Raw genomic sequence first — 16,268 nt, forward strand, 5'->3', positions numbered from 1 at the left:
ATTTTAGTCTTTTCAATGTTTTCATGCTTTTATCTTGTATTGTTTTTGTATTATTGTCTCTTGGGTATTGGGTAGTACTTGTTAAAGCACTTTGTAACTTGTTTTTGAAAAGTGCTCTACAAATTAAGATAAAATAAAGATTATTATAAAATATAATAAAAGTTACGGTGTTACAATCAGGGTTAAAAGAGTTAAATGGAAAATAAAAACAGGCTGAGGGGTGGAGCAAATAATTAGTTAGAGTTAGAGTTACAATTATTCTGAAAAAAGAATAAACAGAAGTACACTTAATCCACTCTCTCTAGCTAGTCTGTACTTGGGTCCACAGCAATCTTTGGGTCCACAGAAACTCCAAAAACCCTCTGACACTATGAGAAACCAGGACATGTCTGTCAGCAGGCCACTTTGGCACAGACCGGCCTGGACGGTCACTGTAAATTTATTGCACTGGGAAAACTATTTCATACAGTAGGTGGCGGTAATGCAACAATTTGAGTGCCAACTGCCTCAAAGAAGAAGAAGAAGAAGAGACCGGTCACACAAACAAAAACACAGACAGAACCAAAACACAAAAGGCACACTCCACCCACACTAAAGGTCAAAGAAAATGCACGACACACTCATACTCAAACCAGTGGTCACGGTCGGGGAGTCGTGACACCATGTCAAGTCAGAGAATATACTCTGCACCAGTTCCAAAAATTTACCATGTGAATTAGTAGTTAAATAATGTCTACTTCCAGGAAGTCTGGTTGATTTACACAATGTGTGACTTTAATGTAAAACACCAGATGTCAGCAGAGTGACTCTGCAGCCAACAGGAAGACAGAGTGAATGTCCCTTTAAATCCAATAATGTATTACATCCAGCATGCTCATGTTTAGGGCCTTTAGACTTATTCAAGCATTTAATAAAAAAAAAAAAACAGTTTTACTGTTCTGGATCTTTATCAGATCAATTCAATTTCAGTTCAGTTTTGTTCATATAGCCCCAGTTCACAACAACAGTTATCTCATAGAGCAGGTCTAAGGCTCTAGAGTATCCTGTAATTATATCAGTACAAATGACAGAATATTTACATTGGTTTGGCTGGATTATTTAAAATGCTAAGAGAAGTCAACAGAGCCTTATTCTAATGTTGCAAAATGTGTGTGGTACGTCTGGCAGTGCAGGGAGCCTTTCTCTGATTCATAGGTTTGTCTTTTAGATATTTCTGTATTTTCTCTGAATTACTTTATACCAAGAAATTCTTCTTGTCAGAACACTAAGTTAGAGCAGAGGTTTTTCAAGCTGGGAGGTTTACCAACTCAGGTGGGCACAGAGGTGAAGGTGGGGGCGAGGAGGGAGAAAGATGAGATGCGTTCAAGGTCTTGTTCACGAGTGAGGGTAAAACGGTGTCAGCAGTATTGTTGTAGTGAATGGGCAGCTAAGCTGGAAAGTAAAGCTATCAAAAGTCAATCATTTCCTTTGGCCAGGAGCTGAAAGAGGACACCTGCATCATTTTGCAGCAGAAGTCCAGATGGTAAATCTGTATAATAATATAATAAAATAAAATTTAAAAACTCTCTTAGTGATCTCAGATACCTCTTAAATCAACCACACTTCATGTTAATTCTGCAGCACTTGTCACTTCCTGCATGTGATTAAACACTTTGTGTAGGGCCCTGTGTCTCCTGATGATCTCTTGAGCGAAGAACCAAAACCAGATGACCTATTTCTTAAATGAAGAAGAGAAAACACCACACAGTCACTTGCGCCCCCCGCCCTCTACAAAGAGGAAGGAAGACTGTACTGGACTGACTGAAGTGTTAGTTTCATATTACCAAATGGTGCAATGAGACGGACCTCTTTTCTGCTCTGTAAGTACAATCAGATAAAACTGAAATAACTATAAATTTTTATTGTTCATTCATGAGACTTTATTGATCACCACAGGTAAAGGTAGCAATAAACTAGATAGACTAAGATGCAGCAAACTGAGTAATGTGGTGATCAAACAGTTAATCATTGTTCAACAGGTTAAATAGCTTTTGCAATATTTTAGAAAAAACTCAAGAATTAAACAAAATGACAATAAATAAAAAGTCTATGGACACTGCAGCGGGTGCTACAACCATTATGAGGTTACAGAAATGAAATAACTGTCACTCCTGACAGTGAGGAGCGCAGTAAAACATCACTGTTCAATGTTCAGTGTAGTCCTGTTTCCTGGTTGGTCCTGTCTCTGTTCCCTGACCTGGTTTTGTTCTGTTAAGCAGTCGGTCCATGTTTTCTGTTTTGGGGTTTTGTTCTTTGTCTTGTGTTTACCCTGTTTTGCCTCGTTTATTCTTTTGTTCATTTGCATGTTCAGTTTAGCTCACCTAGTACCTGTTCTGTTGTCTATCTTAGTTTCAGTTTTTTACTTCTGTGTCTTCATGTCTGTGTATTTACTCCTGGTTCTGTGTTTGTATTATTTTGGTTTTGTCTGCTTTGTGTTCTGTTTAATCCTAGTTTCAGTATGGTTTCCTTTTTGGTTGTAGTTTATTTGATATGGTCTGTGTTTAGTTTTTGGTAACCTGTGTTCTGTCTTTTCCACCTATGATCACTGCTTGTCTGTGTCCAGTCATTGTCGTGTGTAGCTTGTCATGGTCATCCAGTAAGTGTGCTCGCCTTTTGTTTGTTTAAAGAGACCCTTCCACTATACCTGCTCTGCTCGGTTTCCTGCATTTGGGTCCTCCACTTCACAACCGCACAACAACTCATGACAAACCCATGCAAACATGGGGAGAACATGCAAACTCCACACAGAAAGGCATGTGCTGACTGAGGTCTGGACCCAGGACCTTCTTGCTGTGAGGCCACAGTGCTCTCCACCGGGCCACCATGCTGCCAATTGAAAGAGTAGAAAAAGAGGGTTTGGGGGGAGGGATGTGAGAACCAAGAAACGACAGATGAAGGGGTTAGACAGGCCAGCCCGTTCTCATCTCAGGGCGTCATATAGTGATGATTTGAGAAAGAGTGAAAAAGCGTAGGTATTTGACTACTATTTGGTATTTGTATTAGGTGTGAGACGCTCCATGAGACGTTTCCGGAAGCGTCTCTATGAGACGCTCTGGGGTGTCCCATACAGCCCGGAAGTGCTAGCTAACTAGCTACGTTCGTGATAAAGGTGTTGACAGCCCCCGAAGCCCCTACCCTTACCACAACCATCAGAAATGTTAGTACCTAAACCTAAGTCACTGAATGTATGCATGTCGACCGGCCAACCCTACACCTGCTAACAGGTAGGGTTAGCCTCCCTTGTGTTGCTCCAAAGTAGGAAATAGCTTAGCTTAAAATCCTTACACTTTGTCACACTATCTCAATGCGTCAGTTATGACGCATTGAGATGAGAACGCGTCAGACAGGCTTTTATACATACAGTATGTGATGGTGATTGGATTGGAGAGGCACAGGTGGATGAAATGAGTAAAGCATGATCGTGGAGGGACTGAACTGCGGCGGATAGGGACGATAAGTCGGAAGAATGGATCGGTCTTGTGGGATGATGCGGATGGCAAAATACCTGAGTAAGGCGGGAAGTTGGACCGTGGAAAGCAGTAAGTTCTGAGTAAAGGTCAAGGTCAACCGTCAAGTCAGAAGTCTTCTCCATGATTGTGGTTGTGTGTACTGAACCACACAGAGACTAAGGGCTCTTCTTGGGTCAACATTTTTGTATTATACATTATTTACTCTATTATTCTAATATTTTGAGATATGGATTTTTGATTTCCATGAGCCTTTAATTATCAAGATTTAAAACAAAAAGGGCCTGAAATATTTACACTTAAATGTAATGAATCTAGAATATATGACAGTTTCACATTTTGAATACAAATTTTCTGAGAAGCACCTGTATGTTAAATCTCAAACCAACCTGAGTCTCGTTTTTCTTCAGTGCTGATCTCACTGCTGTGCTGTAGGACCAGTAGAGGTAAGTGTATGTCTCCTCCGACAGTCAAAGCTGTTAGCATAATGCTGTCTGGTAAAAAGTAATACAAAATGTGCATTCTGTAAATACTTATAAATACATATTTATAATATCTATAAACAAAAAGACCACTAACACATACAGAGAATGCTTTAACATACAGTAAATTAACTTAAACAACCACCATACAAAAACAAACAAGGTCTCTATAGAAACAGGTTGACCAGGATGCAAGCTCAAACAGATTTGAAATTTGAGCCTTCAGTTATGAAATAAATCAGATGCACAAAACATATGTGAGTTAAAGATAGGAACCAAGAATGAATTTTCATTTTCAAACAATATTGCAAAAATAAAAATTAAACAAACTAATAAATATAATATAATAATATTGGTTGCGTACCTGTTCCACCTTTACAATGTAACTCTTTATGAAAGTATTTATGACACTTTGAATTAAAATGTGCAGGAACTTCTGGTTTGCCTTATCATTTAAACAATGGTCAGCAGGTTTATTATCTTTGGACCTGTAAGACTCCACGGTCAAGTTAGAGCTTACAATAAAACTAGTGGTTGACATTGTGAAACATTGTGATTTGGTTAGGTTTAGGCACCAAAACTAATTATGTTTAGGAAAAGGTAATTGTTTGGTTACTCAGTTACCCTTACCTAAGTTAAGTAAGGTTACTTGTGTAATTTACACAACTTATGTAACATCCATACATCGTCAACCACTTATCCTGTGTACAGTTTCGCAGGATAAGTGGCTGATGTCAGCCAATCCCAGCTGACATCGGGCGAAAGGTGGGGCACACCCTGGACAGTTCGCAAATCCCTCGCACGGCCACACATAGACAAACAACCAGTCACACTCACACCTAAGGACAATTTAGGGTCACTAATCAACTTATTACGCGTGACTTTGGATGATGGGAAGAATCCGGACATGCAAACTCCACACAGAAAGGCCAATGGGTCTTGAACGTGCATCCATATGTGATGTCATGGAGTAAAATACTCATAATGCAGCAGGTGCAGCATTACATTACATTACATTTACTCATTTGGCAGAAGCTTTTGTCCAAAGTGACTTTCATTTGAGGAACAACATACAAGCATCAATACAGCACAACTGACAATACATACTAGTAAGGGCAGCAATAAATAGTAGTAAGAGCTCACAGTACATATCACATGAATGGGGTAAATACCTAGGGAAAGAAGAGTTAACAAAATAGTATAATCAATACATATAAGATAATTGTAAGGGATCAAAGAAGAAGAAGAAGAGCACAGGAAGTGCATGTTAGAGGTTAGGGGTGAGAAGTGTTATAAGAAAAAGTGTTCTCAGAAGAGATGAGTTTTCAAGAGCTTCTTGAAGTTAGAGAGTGACACCCCTGCTCTGACGTGGTAGCTCGTTCCACCATCATGGAGTCACAGATGAAAACAGACTGAGATTGCTTTGTGTGAAGGCAGAGCCAGGCGGCGTTCGTAGGAGGAGAGTAGTGGCCGAGAACAAACATCAGCTTGTATTGTGGAGTTTAGGTAGATGGGTGCAGACCCTGTAGTCAGTCTGTTTGCAAGCATTAGTGACCATTTGAATGTGGAGGTCCCTGAGTAAAGGAGTGACATGAGTCCTTTTGGACTGATCAAAAACTGGACGCACTGCAGCAGCCTCACACAAACTTTTAAGTAACAAGTAAGCAACATAATTTAAATCGATGATAAATGAACAATATTTCCATTATTTCCCATTTCTGTTTTTAATGATTAATGAATGCTTAATAAACTAACGTGTCTGGCTACTGGGCAGGTTGGAAATTAATAATACACTCATGTGATCATTTAGCTAAAAATCTTCTAATTCGCTGCAGCTCGTCTCACTGTGAGTCCCAGCAGCACTCAGTTCTTCAAATGGAAGTCTGTCTCCCTGAGCTGTGAGGAGGACGACAGCTCTGCTGGATGGACGCTGTGGAGGAACACAAGCAGAAAAAAGAGGGCTCAGTGTGACGCTGACTGGGGAAGATCGGCTGGTTCTAACTGTTCCTTCAGCCACATCGACCCATTGGACAATGGAGTTTACTGGTGTGAGTCCAGAGAGGGAGCAACCAGTAACACCATCAACATCACTGTCACTGGTAAGATCAGACTGCGGAGTTAGTATTGATCAAAATGCAGACCAAATGCAGACCAAAAGGCGAGAGAATGCAGTTCAAATATTTATTGAACCAAAACTTAAACTGACACAGGCTAGCATGGAGCTCAAGGCAAGTGTCCGAACAAAGGTTAATCTAAACGGATCATAATACACAGGGAATACAAGAAGCACTGACAGAGTAATCCAAAATGAGGGGATAAACCAGAAAACCAGGGAAACACAGAATACAGAGTGGAATACTCAACATAGACGACAAGGACGTCTAAACACAACTGAGGCCAATGTATACACACGGAAACGAGCAGGGAGGGAAGCACAGCTGAAACACATCAGATAATCAACAACAGGAACCAAGCCAAGGACACCAGAGAACAGAATACTACAAAATAAAACAGGAAGTACAGCATCTGGAAACACACAGAGACAGAGTTACCAAAGTAAAACAGAAAACGGGAAGGAACCATAGACAGTATATTACTGGACGAAGCCACCCCGCTGATTTGAATGGAGAGGAGAGAAGACAGTTTTGAACCAATAAAATACTACTACAGTGCTTCCTGTTGGCACCAGCGTCTACTGCGCATGGTTGAGAAAAAGTATAAAATTAGGTTTTTAGCACTGAATTTACATTTATGAATGAGGCATCTTGCCAACAGAATTAATAAATTTATAATGAAGTACAACTTTTCTTTACTTTGACTTCTATAAAAGCAAAATACAACATTCTCCCACAATAAGGCAAAGTCTTTATAGATATGGTCAATGATAAATCTGCTGAGGTTTTGCCAAAATGTTCTGGTGTGATCGTCTCTTTTAAATTAAATCATGTAAAAAAACAAAAGAAAAAAGTTCCATGGCTCAGTGTGTTTGTCTGACTCTGACATCCCTGATTAATCAGCCCAGCTATGAGGCTCACCTGTGAAACACCAAGGGAGCGTCACTGATGGCCGAATATTTTGCTGAGAGTTTATAATCTAAGCAATACGGTTACATCTCTCATGTGCAACGGGTTGTCACAGGGTTTTGACGTCATTTTTGGGTCTACATGGATCCCACCATGCAGGCTTTAGTCGGCTTCACTGTCCGATCTCTGGCTAACCCCCTTGGGAACAACTGCACAACAGAACAAAACCAAGGCAAGGAACAGAGACAGGACCAAACAGAAAACAGGACTACACTAACATGGAGACGTAGTCCTCCACTGGTATTGATGAAGCTGTGTGTAAATGATGAAATGCTGTAGTTTGTCTCTGTGTTGAGGTGGACCAGTGATCCTGCAGAGTCCTGTCCTCCCTGTGATGGAGGGACATGATGTCACTCTGCACTGTAAAACAAAGACCCCTACCTCCAACCTCCCAGCTGGTTTCTATAAAGATGGCTCCCTCATCAGGACTGAGCCTACAGGTCACATGACCATCCACCATGTTAACAAGTCTGATGAAGGCCTCTACAAGTGTAACATCAGAGGTCATGGAGAGTCTCCATCCAGCTGGATCTCTGTCACAGGTGAGGAGCTCAAAGATAATTCTCAAACTGACCTTGTTTTGTTTTCTACATTGAGTTCAACAGGTTTCAGGACAGCAGAGATGATTCATGATGTGACAACATTTCTGAGTTCAACCCACCGTTTGATACTCTGATCTGTTTAACTCAGCAGACAGTGGTTATGAATTTGTCTTTCTGTTAGCATGTTGTTGAATAATTTATAATTTTATTTTATTTTCTGGGCCTTTAATTATAAATTCTTGTTCATTTTAGTGAAACCCACCACTACAATTCCTCCTTCAACCACGTCTCCTCCTGGTTCCTTCTCCTTTCCATCAGCCTCCTCTCCTCATGGTTCCTCCTCTACTCCTCCCTCTGTGTTGTGGTCTGCTGTTCTTTCCTTCTCTGTTCTGGTTGTACTGGTTCTGCTGGTTCTACTAGTGAGACGATGCCTCTACTGGAAACCTAAAGGTTAGACACAGACTCCATGTGCTGCAGTTCACATTTAAAGTCACATTTTACTGTTGACACATTTCTATTAACACTTCTGTACATACAAATAATAACAAGTTACAAACTGTTTTTTAAGTCAGACGTCCATCTGGATTCTCATGAATCACACTGATGTTAATAAAACAATCTCACCACAGGGTCCATTAGGTGAGCTGTGGAGCTTTTGATTGAAATCACATGATTTCATCCTTTGATTTAAATTTCTGCTCCTTTTGGTTCATTCAGCTTTTGAAGAAGAAGTTGGGGATGATGACATCACAGAAGACGTCACATACAGGGATGTCAAAATATCACATCACCTACAGCAGCCAATCAGACGCAGCAAAGGTAACAATGTTTTACCGATTCTCTTTTTCAGGGACAGTTACTGTGCGTTCTTGTTCTTATGTCTTTGCGAGGACCAAGTTGAGTTTTAGACCTTGATAGGACATTTTGGAAAGAGACATGAGGACATGTTTATAAAATGAGGATACATTAAAAAGAATGTTCATCGGAATAATTGAATGTAAAATCAATCACCATAACGTTTCAGACTGTAGTCTGGTCTGTTTTGGTTAATGACAATGTGGGCTTTTTTGCCATGTGGTGAATCTGCTAACAGACGCTAACAGCTCTCTACTCTATGTGTTCATTTGTGCTCACTTCTGCCGGCCGGCTGGCTAACTTCTGGTTCAGTCCTCCACTAACTTGGATAGGGATAAAACTGTACGGCTCTTCTTTACTTTCCAAATGTTATTGAGTGAATGGATCAAATTCTGTTAGAGTCATTTCGAGTGGGTTGTGATGTTTTCCAACATTTTCCAGGCTCATGTAGAACTTTCTTCAAAGCACGTAGCCCTTCCTGGGGGCTTGGAGGAAATGCGATGCTTCAAAGCAAAACCAACCAATTAAGTTTTTTTCCGCTCTACATTGCGGCAAAGTGGAATTTTTGGGGAGATGCACATCAGGACATCATGATATGTACTATCATTTTGAAAGAATGAAAAACTCAGACGCACCCAGAGCTCTGTGGGACTGCTGCTTCATATTTATATAAAAACCTAACATTGCTTGGAGAAAAGAAAGCGAAAAAGTCGGATCTGGTGAGTTTGTAAAATATGTGTCTGTTATTTCCAGCTATCGTTGTACTTTACTGTGAACAGGTTAACATAGCATAGCCGTGATTGATCTGAACTCCATTGAGAAAACAGACATTTTAAAAGTTGTTGTCCTGCTGTCTTGCTGACAGCAGGACAACATATGTTTAACAAATCTGCATCATATTGTAGTTATTTCGGCGTCAGTTTGATCCGTTTATTTCAACTAAATAACAGCAAAATGTTTACTTTGGGTTCATACAGCTGTAGAAATCGCAGGTTGTGTTCATCCTCATTATCGCGTTGTGTGTGAACAGTTGGCAATAGTCCAACAATAAAACCCCTGCGAGGAAAACGACGCCAGGATTGCATTTGCTCTAAATGCACAGTAAGACTGCAGGACCAAAGTTCTCAGGGCAGGATTATCTATGATTGACAAGTCGTTACCACGGCAACCTGTCAATCAGGCTAGATTGACTTGTACCCATGGCACTGTGTAAATTTAACCTGCATCGTTGAAAAAGCTGTTCACTTTCTCTGGTGAGACAATTTACTTTCAAGGTTGTTGTTCGCTAGACAAAGTTAACATCCCTGTTAAAATGACAGTTACGGATGCACCTAGCTAAGCAACCTAGCGAGCTCCGCACACGGCCGTTAGATCCGCTGTCTCATCAAATTCGGGGCACTTCCTGGTTGCAAAAACTCAACATGGCGGCCACCTTTCGACCAAACACGAGGCTTCACAACAGTACAGTTTATAGTTACAACTGACCCATAACTCAACCATCCCCGGTCTCCCCAACCTGAAGTAATGTAATGTTTATCTGTTTTATTTTCCAGAGTGTTATTCAGTTGCAGTCTACTCAGCAGTGAGAGGAACAGGTGACGTCAGTTCTGGACAAATAGCCGACAGACCACACAGGACGAGAGGTACAGCTGCTCTTTATTTATGAACTTTGGACAGAGCTATGCTAGCTGTTTCCCCGTGCTTCCAGTCTTTATGATAAGCTTAGCTAACCACAACCTGACTCCAGATCAATCTTCTCATCTCCCAGAGAGAGAGGGTGTTTCCAAAATGTTGAACTATTCCTTTAAAGAGATGTTGGCTGAGGATCTCTAGCTCAGGAGGGTAACTTACATATCCAGTCCAATCCAACTTTATTTAAAAACAACCAGGTTGACCAAAGTGCTGCACATTGACATGAATCAATAAATAAACAAAGCATTAAAAGCCAAGTAGTAAAATTTTGTTTTAAGTCGTGATTTAAAAACTGGAAGGCTGGGGGCCAGTCTGACATGGAGAGGCAATTCATTCCACAGTTTCAGTCATTGATCTCAGCTCACAGTAAGCTTACGCTGGTAGAATGTGTCCAACTTGACGGCGCCGTTTTTATTCCCCGCCCCTGCAGTCACCTGCAGCTCACGTTAGACTGCGAAGTTGGCGAAAGTCAGTCGCAGGGGATAGACGTGCATTTGTTGAAAAGATCAATATACGTTACTTACTAGTCCAACACCATGACGGCCAGGTCAGCATCAGTCGGGCACCTCTCCTCCTCCTTTAGCTCACGCCAGCGAGCTAAAGCTGGACCAATATTGATCCTCGTCCAGCCTTTTATTTTGTCACTCTCCCTTTTTTGCTTTCTAGTCTCCTCCGACATAACTTTTGCCTTCTTCATTTTATTTGCTGCTTCGGCCATGACAACAACATAGAGACGGGCTCTCGCGTCAGAATTGAAGGAAGTGAGGTATGCCGTAAAGCGAATTTTGTAGTTCTTTTTATGCTCGGGTTACTACCCGAAACCCGAAGTTACGTAGTGCCAGAAAAAGCGATACAGACACCGACAGGCTATGGCAGACGTGTCATTCCACCTACTGTAAGTCAATGTACCATCCGTTTTTTTTATATTGAATTGAAACATAAGGTTCCAAAGTGCCCAGGTCTATTTGAGGGACATCAGAGGTACCACTTGGTCTAGATATCATGACCTTAGTTTTACTCTCATTGAATTTAAAACAATTAAGGCCATCCAGGCTGTAATATCTTTAAAACAGTCAACTGATCTTTTTAAGGAGCCACCACCTTTTATTTTAATGGGGCAGGTAGATTTGCTAAGCATCTGCAAAAAAATGGTCAGAGGACGGAACAAAGCCGCGGTTCACACGCAGTCTGTGTGAGTCTGGGGTGATAGGCTACATGGCAGCCTAAGTCCGCCCCTCAGAATTCCCATGATGCATAGTGGTGAAGGGTGTTTTTGTTAAAATTTGCTAAAAGGTTTTCCATCCTGTTTTAAATATAAATGTTACTTTATGATTAATGTATTTTTAAAACGTGCCTGGTTAGAATATAGTGGGGGATTTTGTAGATAATTGTCATTCTTGTGGTGGTTTACTATTGAAACCAGGAGTGAAGGGACTGTTTCATTTGATAGGAACAGTTGAATACGTATTTCTTAGCCGTTGATAGTGAACTGTATGCAGTGTCCTGCATGGCAAGCATAGACTTTGGGTTCCACACTGAGCTGGGGCACTGGGCCAGTTGTCCTCGAGACCAAGTCCATGCAGTGATTAAAGATATCAGGGTGTGAATCTACTGTGCATGTGTGTAACGTGCTTACCTATCTGACTGCAGAAAGTAGTATAAACAGAAAACAGAAGTAGTTAGTGTCCACCCCCGAGTATATTTGATGCTTAACGGCAAGCCACCGGGAAATATCCCGACTCTCCCAATGGCCAATCCGTCTGGAACCTGCCTTTCCAAGGCGAAGCTTTTAAAAGACGTGGCATTTTCAGTTGGTGACCCATTAACTCTGGTCGTCTCAGTGTCTTCAAAAAGTCGGGTTGTCCAAAACATCTTGTGGAAGCAAGGCTTAGCAACTCTGTGTCTGTGTGTAAATTAACATGAAATGAAAAGCATTTAAAACAAAATCTTAAAGTGAATTATGTTTTATTATACATGCTCAACAGGAAATTGCAACCAAAAGAAAGGACGCAAGAGGATTTAGAAGAGAAGAGGAAACAAAGATGTTGGCGGGAACAGGGATTTATAAAACTGACAAATGTTGCAATTATCGCTTAAAGCATAATTATCACAACATTGTCTACTGTGTGTAATGCAGGGGATTAGTGTTGATGGAAAAAGTTATTTATTTTGCTTATCTGCAAGAGTTGAGGAACAGAGTTAACCAAGTTAGTGTTAACGGGGAAAATACCGGGCTTATTGGGACAGGAACCGCTAGAGGTTTATGCAATCTCTGCTATATTCTCTGATATTCATTTTATGTATCACTCCTGGCATTTGATATTTATTAATAATTCAGTTTACTCCAACATCTATTATCTTTGACAAATTTTTTGTTATATTGTGTTTGTTAAATTGTAATCTTTTGTATCTTGTTGCATTTATTGTAATCTATACTTTTATATATTCACTTTTAATATTCACTTTTCAATAAACATTTGTAAAATTCAATTAACAGGGATCTACACACAAGACTGTCATAATTGCCATACATAGATATGAATCATCTTTGGCACTGTTCCATCAAGCCCTGCAAAATTTGTAGAAAATGTAAAGGTGTTGTCGGTATCAATAAAAACAGAAGCTACAGCTTAAGAAAACCCTTCACACACACACACACACACACATTTGAACAGGGCTGGACTGGTAATTTGGCAGACCGGGCAAATGCAGTTGCTTCAACATCAGCTGCAGTACCAACGGGCAGGCACAGGCACTTGAAGGAGTAAAAGGCCTGTGGTGGCCACTGCCAGGCAGAGGAGGAGGCGTGTGTTAGTGAAACAGAGGGACAAAGGGCCGAGAGAGAGAGAGAGAGAGCAGGAGGAGAGTGTAGACGAAGAGGTAAGCATGGAGTTGCTCAACCTGCCAATAGTATGAAGCTGCAGTACCGGAGGCTGCAGTTTCAGGATCCCGCAATCCTGGGACCGCAGTTCTAGGACCCTAGTTCTTTTTTCGACAGCACCATCTAGTGGAGTGGTGGTGGTAATGCACAGCAACGCGAAGGAGGTTAATCCTGTCTGCTTGCACGTCGGCCGTGACCCGCCACCTGAAATTTTGTGCTTCCCTTTATAAAAATAAAGACATTTCACCCATAAATTGGTGCAGAAAATGTCTCCAGAATGCAGGAAATTAAGTGTTTAATGCTCAAAAATAAGGGAGTACTCAGGATCTCCCTTGATGCATTGTGTTCCAGTGTGGTTATGGAGCAGGCTTTTTAAGCCACCTGTCGCCCAGACCCTGGAGACTGCTTGGCCTGTTATGCTAGAGCTCACTGCAGAGATGACAGTGAGGCTGATACCCTCAGAGGTGGGTGGTTTTGCCTGCCGATCAACTGATGCTATTTGTGCCCTGCTTTTATGTGGATTTTTATTAAACTCTCTTTCAGGTGGATGGGCCCTATAAATGTTTTTTGCCGACTGCTCGTTCTGCTAAGGGTGTTGCAAGTTTCTTTTTTTGGGCTATCTGATTTCCCTCAGCGCTTTGGTCCTTTTTTCCCTCTTTTCTATGACAGAATGGTCGACTGTGAGCCCCTCTTGATGTAACAGGGAACGGCAAGACAAGTAGCTAGCAACTAGCTTAGCGACATCAGTTGACCCTACAAGTGTTCGCTGACCTTCCAGCTCTAGTTCTTTCTCCCACGTAACTGTCCTTGTTAGTGAGACGACCATTAGACTGATAAGGTAGAGACAGTAGCTCAGGAGTCAGGCAAGGATGAGTCTTACAAAAATGTTTACAGAACTTTAGTTTACAGATTAGAGTACAACTCATGGAAAGTAATAGATTACAATATGATGTAGCATTGAAGAATAAACATCAGATAGATTAGTTTTTCTAGGTAGAGGGAAACCTACAGGAACTAGGGGGAAGACAGAAACATTAAAGGGACCAAAAGATGTTCTCCTTCAGATTTAGTGTTGGCATATGACATGTTCACGTGTTGTATGCTGGCACTGTGTCTCCTCGGCCGGGCTTATCAAACCATGCTATGTTAAGTCTTCATCAGTCTCTGAAACTTCTTCACACCTGAACCTGGATCACAATATTTCTTCAACATGAACCCCGCACCACTTTCCTCGTAGATTTACAAGCGGCGTGGTGGTGCAGTGGTTAGCACTGTTGCCTCACAGCAAGAAGGTCCGGAAGTGCCAAAGATGATTCATATCTATCTATGGCTTCCCCCCACTATCCAAAGACATGCAGACTCTAAATCCTTAGACGTGAGTGGTTGTTTGTCTATGTGTGGCCCTGCGATGGACTGTCCAGGGTGTACCCTGCCTTTCGCCCAATGTCAGCTGGGTTTGGTTCCAGCCCCCGCGACCCTGTACGCAGGATAAACAGGATATAGTTCCCAGAATTCAGACACTCCTGGAGCGAATGAAGATGACGCGACTCTCTTTATAAAAGGTCTCTAGCTCCACCGTCTCGTCCAAATATGGTCACGTCCGGTGCCGCTGGTTGCAAAACCTCAACATGGCGGCGCCCTATCGGCCAAACTCGAGGTTTCAAAACGGCAGTCCATAAACCAACGGGTCACGATGACTACATCCGTTTCTTATATGGAGTCTATGGTTCTGCAGCCTTTTAAAGGTAGTAGCCTACTGCCATAGTGATCAATGGCTGATGCTGCCAGGTGGTTGTATTAGAGGGTCCTGTTTGTATGTGCGTGCTCTGGGCGGCCATGGTGGAGTATACGGTAGACTGTTCTGGAGGGCCGGTCTGGAAGTCCAGGGCCATGTTTTATTCCCAGTCCGTCCATGTTAATAAGACATGAGCTCCCCTGAAAACACGACTATTGTAATATGTTGGGTGGTCTCTAAAATATCGACAATATGCTATTTTTGCGATTCATTTCTATTTTTCTGTAGCCTGTCAACACAGTCTCACTCCCTACTCGTCAAATGTCTGACGCATGGTCAAGGCCCTTTGTCGTCGCTTTTTAAAGACTTGGGTAGCCCTTTTGCATCAATTATTGACGTTTAGGGATCCACAGTCAAGTTAGCAACGCTTAGCAACAATAAATATGCAATATCCGGTTACACTTTCAAGATAAAACGTAACGTTTCGATACATTGCCATGTTGAAACGCGCATAATTAAAGTCGTGAAACGTTGCAGTTTCGTTAGGTTTAGGCACAGAAAGTACTTGGTTGGGTTTAGGCAACAAAACTACTTGGTTAAGGTTAGGAAAAGATCATGGTTTGGGTTAAAATAGCTATGTATGTCAATTAAGACTTAAGTTAACTAACGTTAATATCAATTTACCTCACTCGCCTAAATAAAAACATTTAATGTTTTGTTTCGCACGGGACACAAACCCTGTTCTCCTGCTTCAAGGTCCGGGTTCTGGCCCTCTATCCACCCCAATCACCTCCTTACTTCGTCTTTTCTCTTAAATATCATACTTGCCTTTACCATCAAAAACTGACACAACAGGGCTTCCCTCAATACGTCGAACTATGACGTCAAAGGGATCCCTAGTGCGTCACAAACTGACGATTATGGCTCTTGACCAAGCGTCCATATGTGACGACTTGGGAGTGAGACCGGGTTGAGCCTGTCATCATGGATCATGAGTAAATTAGTGTCGGGCTTCATCCAGCCAGAGGGATCACCAATCGTCCGCAGCGCACCAGTTTGCCCCTATGACCTCCCCCCCCTGCCCTGTAGGCTCCAGCGCCCTCTCTCTCTCCGGCGGTGAGTTGTGTTGCCAGTGGAACCGGCGCACTGTGGACGATCAGTGGTCGTTCCCTCTGACGGGATGAAGTCAGATCCTCCTAATCTATGTGTTACTGCAGCTCAAGTTTCTACGCTGCGCCGTGCAACTTTCTAAATTCTTCCATCTCACGAAGAAAATAAAGGTGTAGAAACAGTTGAAACAGTGTAGAGAGGGTGAACGGAAATAACCAGAACCTTTGAAGCCGGGTATGATTCGTTAATATACAGCTCACCGATTTAACTAATAGCAGTTCATGTTGGATGTACTGACAACTATCACTGAATTAATTTGATACTGAAGAAATGTTAAAAACTGGGGGTTTCCAACAGGCAACTTCTGAGGCGTTCCTGTTCC

The 16,268-nt window shown here is 41.8% G+C and overlaps 1 protein-coding gene across 1 annotated transcript; it reads left to right on the forward strand.

Annotated features, from left to right (window-relative positions):
• Positions 1–1,809: 1,809 nt before the first annotated feature.
• Positions 1,810–13,055, forward strand: LOC119911610 (low affinity immunoglobulin gamma Fc region receptor II-like). The gene is made up of 8 exons (XM_038730533.1): positions 1,810–1,859; positions 3,917–3,952; positions 5,824–6,087; positions 7,368–7,613; positions 7,866–8,063; positions 8,331–8,432; positions 10,022–10,111; positions 12,146–13,055. The coding sequence occupies exons 1-8, from the start codon at positions 1,835–1,837 to the stop codon at positions 12,181–12,183; spliced, it is 999 nt and encodes a 332-aa protein (XP_038586461.1). The 5' UTR covers positions 1,810–1,834; the 3' UTR covers positions 12,184–13,055.
• Positions 13,056–16,268: the final 3,213 nt, after the last annotated feature.

The sequence above is a fragment of the Micropterus salmoides genome, unplaced genomic scaffold (assembly GCF_014851395.1).
Source record: "Micropterus salmoides isolate LMB-PRFRI ecotype aquatic unplaced genomic scaffold, ASM1485139v1 Ms_hic_scaffold_2, whole genome shotgun sequence".
Classification (NCBI taxonomy): domain Eukaryota; kingdom Metazoa; phylum Chordata; class Actinopteri; order Centrarchiformes; family Centrarchidae; genus Micropterus; species Micropterus salmoides.

Excerpts from the sequence above, each read along its gene's own strand:
- LOC119911610 (XM_038730533.1), top strand. The coding sequence starts at position 1,835 with ATGAGACGGACCTCTTTTCTGCTCT. Across the intron at positions 1,860-3,916 it reads ACGGACCTCTTTTCTGCTCT|TGCTGATCTCACTGCTGTGC; the intron begins GTAAGTACAATC and ends GTTTTTCTTCAG. Across the intron at positions 6,088-7,367 it reads CATCAACATCACTGTCACTG|GTGGACCAGTGATCCTGCAG; the intron begins GTAAGATCAGAC and ends CTCTGTGTTGAG.